At 35.8% G+C, this 12,558-nt stretch overlaps 1 protein-coding gene across 3 annotated transcripts in view; it reads left to right on the top strand.

Moving 5' to 3' along the window:
• The window catches only part of RELN (reelin), a 518,204-nt gene extending 505,851 nt beyond the window's left edge, over window positions 1-12,353 (top strand). The window contains exons 63-66 of one of the 3 annotated variants that reach the window (XM_081080322.1): window positions 461-559; window positions 1,265-1,348; window positions 5,112-5,247; window positions 10,649-11,753. In XM_081080322.1, coding sequence (XP_080936448.1) covers window positions 461-559; window positions 1,265-1,348; window positions 5,112-5,241 — 313 coding nt within the window. In that variant the 3' untranslated portion in view covers window positions 5,242-5,247; window positions 10,649-11,753. Of the gene's footprint in view, window positions 1-460; window positions 560-1,264; window positions 1,349-5,111; window positions 5,248-10,648 lie in introns of all 3 variants that reach the window. The other 2 variants (XM_081080323.1, XM_081080324.1) reach the window with 2 other exon arrangements.
• The last annotated feature ends 205 nt before the right edge of the window (window positions 12,354-12,558 follow it).

Genomic DNA, 12,558 nt, shown 5'->3' with positions numbered 1-12,558 from the left:
GAGGGAATAGAGAATAACAACAGTGGTGTTTGCATGTTTTCCTTCCTCTAACCAGTATTTGTAGTCCTTTAGAAAACACCATTTTTAACTTTCTGCTGAATACACTTATGTTATGAAAATGTTCTGAGGATAGATAGGCAACTTTTTGTGACGCTTGTACCCCCAGCTTCTAGCCCAGTGCTCATCACACAGAAGTGGCATCATGTTTGTTAACCAAATGTGCTGCTCTTCCAGGTACTAGTGTAGCAAGGGGAATAAGGAGGAGAGATGTAAAAGTATTACAAGTCCTTAAATAGCTAATAAAATGTAATGCTGCTTAGACATAAGCCAATCTAAATTCCATACCCAAAGTTTTTGTTGATTTAGATTAGCCTATTATATTTGAACTCTGCAAGTTACATGCCAGAAAGTTCTCCATTTTCTAATGTTTAACCTCTTTGTCCTTCTATCTGTAACCCAGGGAGGCACGGATGAAAGGAGTTTTATTGCGCTGGTGGCAACCACGCCACAATGGAACAGGTCATGATCAGTGGGCTTTGGACCATGTGGAGGTCGTCTTGTGAGTATCTGATACATAGCATCCCATGTCCATTTCAGAAAAGAAAGGTTTGAAATTCCCTTGCTATGGCACACTCATTAATTCAGTAAGAACTATTCCTGAAGAGATGCCCATAGGACTTTGGCTTATACTCTTTGGCTACTGCAATCTATAACTCAAGTCAACGTGAAATAATAAAGTCCCGGATGTAATTTAATGTACCTTAGAAAATTTCAATAAGCAAAAAAAAAATGTACTTAAGGATTTGACAATATTAAATTGGATCAAACAAAAGTCTCCAAAAATGGGAAACAATGCCTTCGCCAGATCTGGGTTGCCTTATAAAATGGAATGATGTTTTAAAGAGGGAAACCATCTGTATTGGTTAATGTACAGAGTATTCCTAGTTAATATGCCCAATAACAAACACCTGTCTTAGCTACAGATGCCTGAGGCATTCTTCCATTTAATAGTGTGGTTGCAACTATTAGGTTGGTGCCAAAGTAATTGCGGTTTAAAATAATTGCGAAAACCGCAACTACTTTTGCACCAACTTAGTAAAACAAAGAATTCATGGTTTTAGATTCCTCCTGACCAATCCTAGCACCTAGCAAGTTAAGGGTATTACCCCATGGTTTCTCCCATATGATAGGGTTGGCACCACTGTCACCTAGCCTGGTTGACTGTTCCACAGAGAGATGACTTGCTTTTTCTCTAACAATCTAGTTCCTGTAGAACTGGAATGCTTATGTCTCGACGGGTTCGGACTGATGGCTCCAAGTGGTTGGCAAGGAGAGGCGAATCTTCTCGGTAGATAGGTTCAAATGTTCATTCTGTTTACCAAATCAAAAATGAAATCAGTCCCTTGGCTGATTTCACTCATTTTGAAAGCAAATTTAAGTGATTAATTGGTAGGAAAACTACCAGATTTGTTTTCTTTCGATCATAGCCATGAGCTGACTTTTTCAGTCTTGAGTTAGCCTTCGTCTTAGTTTTCACTGAGGCACCTGCTTGCATGGCATCCATATCAATCCCCAAATCTGAGAGCAACCTAGTCCCTACACAAGCCCCCACTGTGCGCTCTGCTGCTTTGGACAACTTGCTGGGCTCTGCCTCCACAAGACAAAGTTGAAGTTTAAAATCACAGTTCAGACTCATTTGAATCTACATGTGAGGCTGATGTTTTACTTAGATATTGATTTCCTCAGACTACATTATTCCAGGAGAATAGAATAACCTGGGCTTTAAAATAAATACATATATGGTAAGGCTGGAGAGAGATGTCCAAATAGCCCAAAACCATCCTTAAAGCCGTTCTGCCCTGGTTACTTTCCTTTCAGAGCAGCGCTTCTCAATCTGATTGAACATCAGAAGACCTTAAGAGCTTTGGAAGCATCAGCAAATGTCCCAATACCCAGGCCCATCCCGACGGACAATTTGATTTAAATTGACCTACAGTGGGACCTGAGCATCAGTCTTTTTAAAAAATGATTCTATAAACTGGTTGATAATCAAATTTAGAGTCAAAACCACTTTGTATCTCTCAAGTCTCTTGCCAAGAAAGTTTACATTAATGGGGCTTCCGGTGCCTGACAAAGCATTACCAACTCCTGTGGAAACTTCCAAACTTGACTGTCCTCAAAAGAAGGCAGAACGCTAATACTGCCTGTAGATAGACATAATAACTCTTAATACTGCATATGTTTGAGTAGATATTTCTTCTCCTGCCACCCAGCCAAGAAATTACAGTATCTATTTTAGATTCCAGAGGCATATCATCATCATAAGTCCCTCACCTCAACTACTGTTAAGGAGCAGATAGAGTCAGAAGTGCAAATACAGTCCCCTGGTATGAAATAACCCTTCACAACTTACATACAGAACTCTGTTCTCTGATCCCTGTTGAACTGCTGCCTCAGAGGCTCTCAAAACACCCACAAGAAGCGTCACCACACCGTTCCCAAGGGAATCTTCTGGAATACTGGTGTTGGTATTTTTATAAGCAGCTTCCAGTATCATGATATTATTACAAGAATCAAGTTCAGATATGAAATGTATCACATTGACCATACCTATTGTGTCTGGTATTATTCTGGAGCAATAAGCTGTATTAATAAAGACTTCGCTTTTATTCCACCTCCAGAATTTCAATATTTTTAAGATTTTACAACTTACCAGGCACCTCTGCTCTGATTCTGCATTCTTGTCTCAAAGTCTCAGGGCACTAAAACATTTTGAAAGATGAAAAGAGCATTGCCACACAGGCACTGTTGCATGATTTGAGTTGTATTCAGCATCTTCTTTCAAAGAATAATTTTAAAATTATAACTTCATACATATCACCATATAATTTTATTTCTATTATTACACATGTAATCTTAAAAGCAAATGTTATCTCTTTAATGACAATTCAAAAATTTGTTAAAATTAAAGACTTACGTTATTTTCCTACTTTTTTGGCGAGAAATACCTCATAAAGCTGAGTTCAATAAATGAGTTGTTTAAAAAATACAATACAAAGAAATTATGTTTTTAGAACTGTTTTTGATGTTTTACTCTTGTCTCAGGATTTAACATTTCTATGCCACTGGATCCTTTCAAAGGACTCCTTTCAGAAGAGTCGCAAAAAGTTTTAAGGCATTCACTAATTAATATGACCTTGGTAGGTCTGCAAAATAATTTATTGATTTTATAAGCTTAAAACAAAAAAGAAAGTTCCAGAAATTGGGAAAAACAAAATATAGTAATTTTCCAGAGTGTCTCTCAAGCAAATGAGGCACAAAGAAGCTAGCTGAGGTTCATTTCATGATTCATAAATATTACTAATTATCACCTTGCTACTGCAGATGTATAGTGACAAGTAGACATGTGGAATACTCCCATAAATCCCTATTAATTCAAAGTATCCTCTTTAGTCACTATGTTTTTGTATAATAACATTTAGTCATATAAACTAGTCATGTAATTCCTCAAGTGTGGAGGGGAGAGAAGACTGAGGTTCGTATCTAAACAAATACAAGCCCGACCTAAGTGAACACTGCTAATAGGGCTACTAGTATGTTTTTCCAACTACTGGTTGCAGGGGCTGGTGGGTCTAGATTTGTACAATGTATTTCCTTTCCTGAGAGAAGACTGGCCTTAATTGAGCTCTATTACCATAGTTTTTCTTGTGTGCATGCGCACTGGGACACATGCTAAAAACCCCTAGAGAGAAAAGTGTGTCACGCATGGGATCTTGAGCTTCACCTCAGTACTGCCCATATTTACCAAGAAGACATAGGCGCCTGCTGAGAACAAAGTTAGCACTTTTGCAAGTATTTCAAGGTTTAGGAATTCATCCTAAATGAACAAGATACATAACATATTTTTAATTTAATGGCTTCATTTCTAAAATACTCCCTGTGGAAGGATTTGAGTCCTAAGTATAGATATACAGTACGACAATCCCCCATACCATAAAGATAAAAACCACTATATAGCATTTAACAAGCAAAGTCACCTATGCTTTGTGCTTGTTTCAAAGTGAGATCTTCCCACTCTGATGCTTTTCAGTAAAACCTGCCCATGGAAAACGCTTCCTGATGATTAGCGCCTGCTAATCTGCCACAGAAGAGATGAACTGAATTGACAGATCACTTTTTCCAGCCTCACTAGCTTACAAAAAGTCCTCATTCTGTAAAGTCTGAATGACATCACGTAACACAATCAATGACAATCAAGCGTCAGAAACCTAATTTCTCTGAATTCCTTTGCTAGTGTAGAACATTTGTTTTTCAGTCAATGTTTGTGAATACATTTGGGCAGATCCCTCACAAGATCCATGCTGGTGGGGTTCTTCTTAGGATAAAAGAGAATTCTGTGTCTTAATCTCTTTTGTTGGGCACTCATACTTTTCTATCCTAAGAATCTCCCTCGCCAAACTATGCATTTCATTCACACATCACATTTCGTGTGTATGTGTCTAAGTTACAAGCTGTCATGTGTATAATGTGGGCCAATTTTTGCATGTGTACCTCAAAAGCAAATTGTAAAGAGTTAGCCTATGTGAATTGATGTACAAAAAAGCGAATGATTACCACAGTTACTGAGAATTGAAAACCAATATGTTGCTAGCTATGGTCTTAAATGCATTTATCAGACTTTAATAATATGCGTTCCATCATGACCATCCCCTCATGCTATTCATTATCAAGATACTGTCACATTTTTGGCACAAATGAGTTATGGAGATGAGTTTATTACATTTATTGCAAAGCATATTTATCCTTTATTAAATTTGACTGTGTTATCTGATATAGAGGACTTCTGTATTTTTATATATTCAGGAATAAGTGTTTTCCAAAATGTAAATAATTGAAAAATCAGTAAAATTAGTGGTAGTTATTAAACTATTACTTTCACATTTATATTTCACATGCAACATTTATGCCAAATGTAGTACTCTAGCTACATGTACCTTGACATACGGTTATGAGCAAATATTGCATGTTGCATTACATAGAAAAGTTCAGTATATGTATATATTAGGTATAGAAGAATAAGAAATAACATCTTGAATTTTTATTTTTAAAAGAGATGAAAAATCCTATATTGCGTCTAAACCTCATCAGACTTTTATGACTAATCACAGTGCTGCATGCATTGAAGGGCATTTTTTAACTTGTGTTATATTTCATTATTTGCTGTCATTGGTTTTCCACTAGAGTAAGGTAAGTCCTCTTATTAATTCTGGGGAACTGTTTACTAATAGTTTCATTGCTGTACCTACGTTAACTGAGAAGTTTTGTTGAAGACCTTCGCAGTTGAAAAAAAAAATCTAGGAAAACAAAGTCGTATGTTATATTGAGATATATTAGAACATTTGAAACCTGTATCATGTAAATTCAAAGTTCAGCCGAATTGTGAGACTTCTCAGATGTATGCACCATTGAGCACAGCAGCGAGAACCAGAGTGCTAACGGGCATTCCTTCACTGGGAAACAAACTTGACTATGTGCCTCGGCCTGTATTAGGTGTTATTGAAGTGCTCACAGTTTATAAATTTGTTATGAAGGACAATGAACACAGAAACGTGTGCCAACGAGCTAGGGGTTCTGATTAAATGTAATGTCTTTCAAAAGATCTATTGTGCTGCAGATGTGTGAGGGTGCCTTACTTCTTAATTCTGTTCTAAGTTAATTAATGAATTGGCAGAAAGGAGTAGATTTATTCACAATATGTGTGAGTTCTAGATCCTACTCTTAGGTAAGATTGGCCTTCTTTAATATATATGTTTATTTGTCCTCTAATGGAGATACTTAGAAAAGAAGGTGAAATGGTTTTCATTTATTAAACATCTGCACGGTACGCTACAAGTTTTTTTTTAACCCTTACAGCTCCCTGAGGTACACATTACCAGGTATTATTCTCAGCTCCGTTTAGCAGAGAAAAGAAATATGAAATCTTTAACATTTGTGAGCTATGTGAACCTCACTTATTTACATGTAGCCTTCCTGAAAATGCATGGCCTTGAAAATAAAATGTAAAGCTTCTTCTCTGCAGGGGACTTTCATTGATTAGTTTAAATGGGAACATTCCCATTTACACTCACCAATATTTCTCTGAAAGATATGACAGTCCACTGGGTTCTTGTGTCAGCATTTATTTAAAGCATTATCTATTGTATCATATGTTTTGATGATAAATAAATTAATTACTGATCAGTAAAAATGCCTAAATTTCAATGAGCTCAAATTACTTCTCCCAAGTGTCCATCTTCCCCATTTCCTTTAGAATCTATTAAAAATCAATTGACTTTTTCCATAATAATAAATGACCTAAGATAGTGATTCCAGTGAAGAGTAAGAGTTCAAAAGAGCAGAGAGTCACTAGTTCTTGAAAGATCTTACAATATCCATATTTCCTATAAGGAAGCATTTTATAATTTAATATGCCATCTAGCTTCCTAAACTCTCTAAGTGATAATGGAAGTTTAAGTTAGCATTTCCAAGAAGCCACTGATGTTCATTCTTTCTTCTTTCAATGACTTACTCAAAATGGGAGAATTTTAAAATGAATCTAGTTCTGTCCACAGCCAAAGCAAGTTAATATGTCAAGCAGCATAGTTGATATGTCTTGGGATAAACCTTATCTGCTTTCATTGAACTTATGATAAAAATTACTTTCCCAATAATTGCAGCGAAGAAATAAATCTTTAAAATTCCATCACACCTATTATTATTTTGGTTACCAGGTTATCTATAGCTATACATCTATGTGTATCAAAAACAAAAATAGGCTCACAGATCTGATCCACACACACACAAAAAAAAAATGTGACCTTTAAACTTGTTTAAAATTTCTCTGATGCCCAATCCTGTAAGTCAGACATTTTAGAAGCCACAATAACTGTTTGATAACCATGTCAGTTTATTAAATGGTCCTAGAGGCAGACAGAATTTTAGTATAGCTTCCTGTGGTGCTTTAATGTAAAAAGCTCATGAACTGGAAAAATCTTCTTCATTAGATTCCACCCTAACTGACTACAGAGATATTTATGTTTTACATACGAAATTACTAGTCAGTTTCAAGGACACTTTGAAAATGTGGCCATTTTTAATGGGACTATATAGACACTAGGCATTTATAACAAACATCAGTAGCAAATGCTGTGTGCATATCAACATTTGCAGGGATCCAAAGATAAGCTATTGATACATAAATTTATTCAAATTTTAGAAGTATCCAATAACTCAAAATGCCCCCTAAATTAGATGCAAGTATCCACACTGAGACGATAGGCAAGGTATTAAAAATCTGAAACCTGTTGGTATTTATTTTCTCACTTATAAAGATGGAGAATTTAAATCAGTCCATAGTATGTAAATAGTTAAATGGAGAAGTTCCGTTAAAGCCATTAAACATACACATCAATTTTTGTTTAAATTAAATGTTCCTTTGTTCCATTGAGATAACTAAATATCTTAAGTGTTCTGAGTTTATCTTTTTTTCCATGTAAAATATTTTCACTATTTTAAATTATCTTTGGGTACTTTATATTTTTAAACATGTTTTCAACAAAATAATTTTCATTGCTTTAACTTTGCAGTTATTCCTTATAGTTAAAGAGTAATGATTTACAACAGGAATCCAATCAGTAAGTCACCAAAAGTTCAACAAACATGCCTTGACCACCCACCGGTGAGGCAGGAGGCTGAGGGCTGTGGTGTGGGGTGGGGGCGAGGGGCATGGGCTGCTGTACCACTAGAAGTTTAGTCATAAGCAGCCAAGATCTAAACACAAACAGTCTTCATTCAAAGCAGAAAATGAGCACTATGAGACTTCAGAGTAGAGGGGGGAAAATAACATCTGGAGGGGGTAAACAATAAATAAAACGTGATATTTGAAAAATGAGTAGAAATTTAGGAAGTGATATTGGGGATTGACAAATGAGGCAGATGGCAGAGGTGCAAAGTGAGTTTAGATGGAGCAGTCTGTATAGGAGGGTAGTGGAAGAAAGGACTTGAAAAGCAGCGTAAGATTCAATGTGTCGGGGACTTGAAATATCTGCCTAAATTGGCTTACATGTGGCCCCATATACAAGAGGATCATGAATGTCTTTTTAACAAGGTAAAGCCAGCATTTAAGGAAAAGTTTACTGAACCTTGTGTACAAAATCCACTGCATGAATTGGCAGTTACCAGGTAGTCACGGGGATGTAAAGTACAGCACCAGGAATATAGTCAATAATATTGTAATAACTATGTATAGTGCCAGGTGGGTACTAGACTTATTGGGGTGATCACTTCATAAGGTACATAAATGTCTGACCACTATGCTGTACACCTAAAACTAATATAATATTGAATGTCAACTGTAATTGAAATTTGTAAAGGTATTGTTAAAAAGAAAAAGGCATTTGGCAGGTCCTGCCGAGCAGCATTTTAGCATTCCAGAAAGGTTGGACTAACGGGCACATCCACGAGCGGCGGGCACTGGCTTCCCAGCTCCCTGGCAAGCTCGGCATTATTACAAATCATTACAACATTTGCCAATCCAAAAAATCCACTGTATGTATATGAGTATGTGGGAAGATACATACACACATGCACACCATTACACAGTCAATGACACTTTCTTAGTATTTCATGGTTTCTTTTCAGTGGTGTTTCGTAAGGAGAGAGAATGAGGAGGCCATTTGAGGGGACCACTGCAATAGCTCAGGGCCAGGGCCATAAGATGACCTAGGGTGCTGGCAGGACAGCTGGGGCGACAGTCCCAAGATTTGTGATTAAAGAGATAACAGCATTCTTTCTCCTGACACTTGATTAGTTTGATACCTTAGGTCATTGTCCTTTTTTTGTAACTGGACTTTACATAGGCAGCAATTTGTACTTACAGCAGATAATAAAAAATGGATGAATTCATTTCATCCTTCAACTGTGACACTGAAACTAATCAGCTTGGTTGATACACATAATAGTGTCACACGTACCACTTTCCCACACTGTCACATGGGGGAGGGAGGTGGGCAGTCAAACTACCTGAAGATAAACCTGACTTCTGTTTTTCTCTACAATGTCTTCAGAGTATTTTCTTAGTTTCCATCCTATGATTTCTAGCATTTGGATCAGAGAAGTCCAGAGTGGAAAGTTATTAGCACTTCATTTTATTTTCTAAAATATATATCAATGTGATATCTATCTTTGTATCTGGTTTTCAGCACAGATGGTATTAATTTTTGATTAAACGTATCTAATGACATTCACTTTATGTATTTCCCTTTGAGAAATTTTATTATACATTGTCTTTTGTAGTGATCAAACTTAACTGTACAAAATCCTCATTTTAATGGTTTCTGTATGTTACAAGTGTTAGTATAATTACGCTAATGTAATATATCGTACTAGGTAAAACAGTATTATTATACCCCCTTCCTGGTGTAATGACCATTATTAACCCAGAAGAATACACTGCTGAGTGCAAAATTAACTTTTACCTCTTCTTTATCCTAAACTCAAGTTCATGTCACATGGACCTTCATGGTGGAATCGCATCACATGATACTGTCCTGTTCTGGATGCATTTTATGTCCATGCAATTAAGGAGGAAAAGACTTTGAGACCGAATAATATTCAAGATACGCAGTCAATTTAGAAAATATTGATAGCCTTACACTTAAAACCACGTTTTGATGCCACATATAGATATGTTGTAACTCAGGTCAGCGGGTAAAAGGAGTAGGATTTTTTAAGTGGTGTTGTAGATAATGCTCCTTTTTAAAGTATATTTTCCATCGAGACTTTAACAGCTGTCTCTACCAGTATCATACAGTTTCCTGCAGGCTCCTAAAATCCATTTTCAGTATTTGTATCAGCTTCATAGATAGTATGTATTTTTGAATGTGTGTACATACATGGGGGAAATATATGCACACATACATAGAATTATACATTCAATTACACTTTGTAGTATTTTATTATCTATTTTCAGTAGAGTGTCCCTTTCCTGAGGTTATGTTTATAGACTATCACCCCACCTACTTTCTGTTTGAGGAAGGCAGTGGAATCCAACATTCACTTGCCTTGAGACTACATAAAATAGGAAGCTCAACCTGATTCATTTAACAGTTCCGTTCTTTGTTTTTGTTTTTGTGGCTCTTTTGCTTTTTAAGCTTTAAATGAAAATGTTTGCTAAAGGAACCAAATTACGTTTCCTACTTATTAAAGATATATTTAAATAAAGCAATGGGTAGCAGCACATGCTGTGTAATTTCAAGTGAATTAATCCAAGTCAGAATTTTCAGAAAGAGTTCAAGAATAAAATTTTAAATCCCAGAATAGTTTCAATCCACTTTTGCTATGAATCAAGAGAATTTGCCATTTTTTCCTAGTTTGGAGCTCACTCATGAGAAGAAAGGGATTTCTTCAAGACCAAAGGCAGTGAAAATGGGTGTCAACCTTCAGTGATTCTGTCCCGGGGTAGTAATGTCAGCATGACCTATGAACCCTGAAAATTTTCAGATAAATATATGGGTAACTCAGGACCTAGACAAGATTGTACTTTCAGTGATGGGACTTACATGCTCTTTCTTCTTTCCCTCTCCGCCTCTATCCTTTCTGATTCCAACAGCACTCGCAAACAAAATTACATGATGAATTTTTCTCGACAACATGGGCTCAGGCACTTCTACAACAGAAGACGAAGGTCGCTTAGACGATACCCATGAAGAATCAAAAAGTTTATTTTTCCTTTCAACATGTGATGTGTTGCTTTCCATTCTTTGAAATCTCGCACTGCATCTGATATCAGGAAATTTCTGTGAAGGACACAGTGATTCACTGAAAGCCCTTCTCAAGACCGAGTGTACCACTTTCCCACACTGTGAACTAATGACAAGTGACTTATTTTCTCACAAGTAAATGTCTTCATGTTGCTGTGTCTGTGAAAATTGTGATCTGTTGTAATATCTGTTACAGTGGCAGTATTGGAAAATAAGAAATAGTTTAACAGAAAAAAAAGTTTAAGCACAAAAATTTAAGAGATTTTATGTTTAAAATGGCATTTAGTACAGTATTTAACATTCTTGGTCACAAAGCTATTTAAATGGACTGTATTTCAGCTATGTATCATGTTTTATATGATTAAATTATCATTGTCCTTTTATGTATTCTCTTCTACAATATAATACATTGACACTGTATTTACTTATGTTGCAATATTTTGCTGCTGAATTTCCGGCTACTTATATTCTGCAGAAAATTCATTGGAATACCTACTCAAGAAGATAGTTGTAAAGATACTGTATCTCCTTTAATATACTCCTTAAAATGTATGTTGGTTTAGCGTTGTTTTGTGGATAAGAAAAATGCTTGACATTGAAATATTTTCTACTTAAAAATTGTGGATGAAAACTTTATCTCCCACAAAGGAGTTCCCATTTCCTTGTCTAAAGATTTTTTTAAAAGTGTTCTGTGGCTGATTTACTAACAGTAACTGCCATTTGTGTCTGTGGTAACAGAGTGATTTGTAAAACAGTGGATGTTTTCATTGTGTTCCCTTCGTGGATTGTTTTCCTGCGGGTCATATTCATACATTCTGATGAAGTTATACCAACACCAGCAACATTATAATGGACCTGTCACCCTGAACTCCGTATTAACCGAACTAAAAGGTTGCATTCTAAGGTGAACCAAGCTAACAGCCCATACTTAAATAAAAATTATATCCAAAAGCCATTTGAAGCTCATTTGTCTTTATTCATCCTTAATTAAATTTTGTGTAGGATTTGTAAGCTTGGTCAGGCTTGGAAAGAACAATGTCAAATATATTTACTGGTGTTTCATTTCATCACTGAGAATAGCAGTTATGAATTTAGCCATTTTTCTCTTATTCAGCTTTTCCTATTAGTCACTCTGTAATTACACTAAGAAAAGTCAATAAACCGTTCTGAAAATTTTTGAACTCCTGAGAATTTTGTGAGCTGCTAACATAGTGCCTCGTAGTGCTTGCTATGTGCCAAGGCACTATGCTAAGTGTTGAGGATAAAAATAGTGATTGAGACATTTTCTCTGCTTGTTTTTAACATATACAAAATTAAAAGTTTGTTGATACTGTTGAATTTGTTGATTTCCAGAGGATTAAGAACACCTAGGTAATAGAGCAATAAATGGCAATAGTATTTCTCACTGGATAGGGAAAAGATAAAGGATGATCTCTTTGAGAAGTTTAGTTAATTTTATGTTAAGCCTGGTATCTAATCCATTGTGAATCATTGCCTTGGAGATATAAGACCTTCTTTTTTCTACCTAATCTAACATATAATAAATTTTATAATTTGGTGAAATATTTGGCCCATAAATGTTTATAACTATTGTATCATAATTGTCAGTTCTCCTTTATTGGTTCACAAATTGTCTGTTGTTGGTTCACTATTTGATGGCGTTTTTGGTTTATTTTCCCATTGGTACACGAGTTAAATTTTTCCCAAAGCCTCGTCTTTCCAAGTAACGTATGTGTCATAGACCTACCCGCTGACTAGG

Source organism: Rhinolophus hipposideros (assembly GCF_964194185.1).
Source record: "Rhinolophus hipposideros genome assembly, chromosome: 18".
NCBI classification, from domain to species: domain Eukaryota; kingdom Metazoa; phylum Chordata; class Mammalia; order Chiroptera; family Rhinolophidae; genus Rhinolophus; species Rhinolophus hipposideros.
This window is presented reverse-complemented; position numbering and strand designations above follow the sequence as displayed.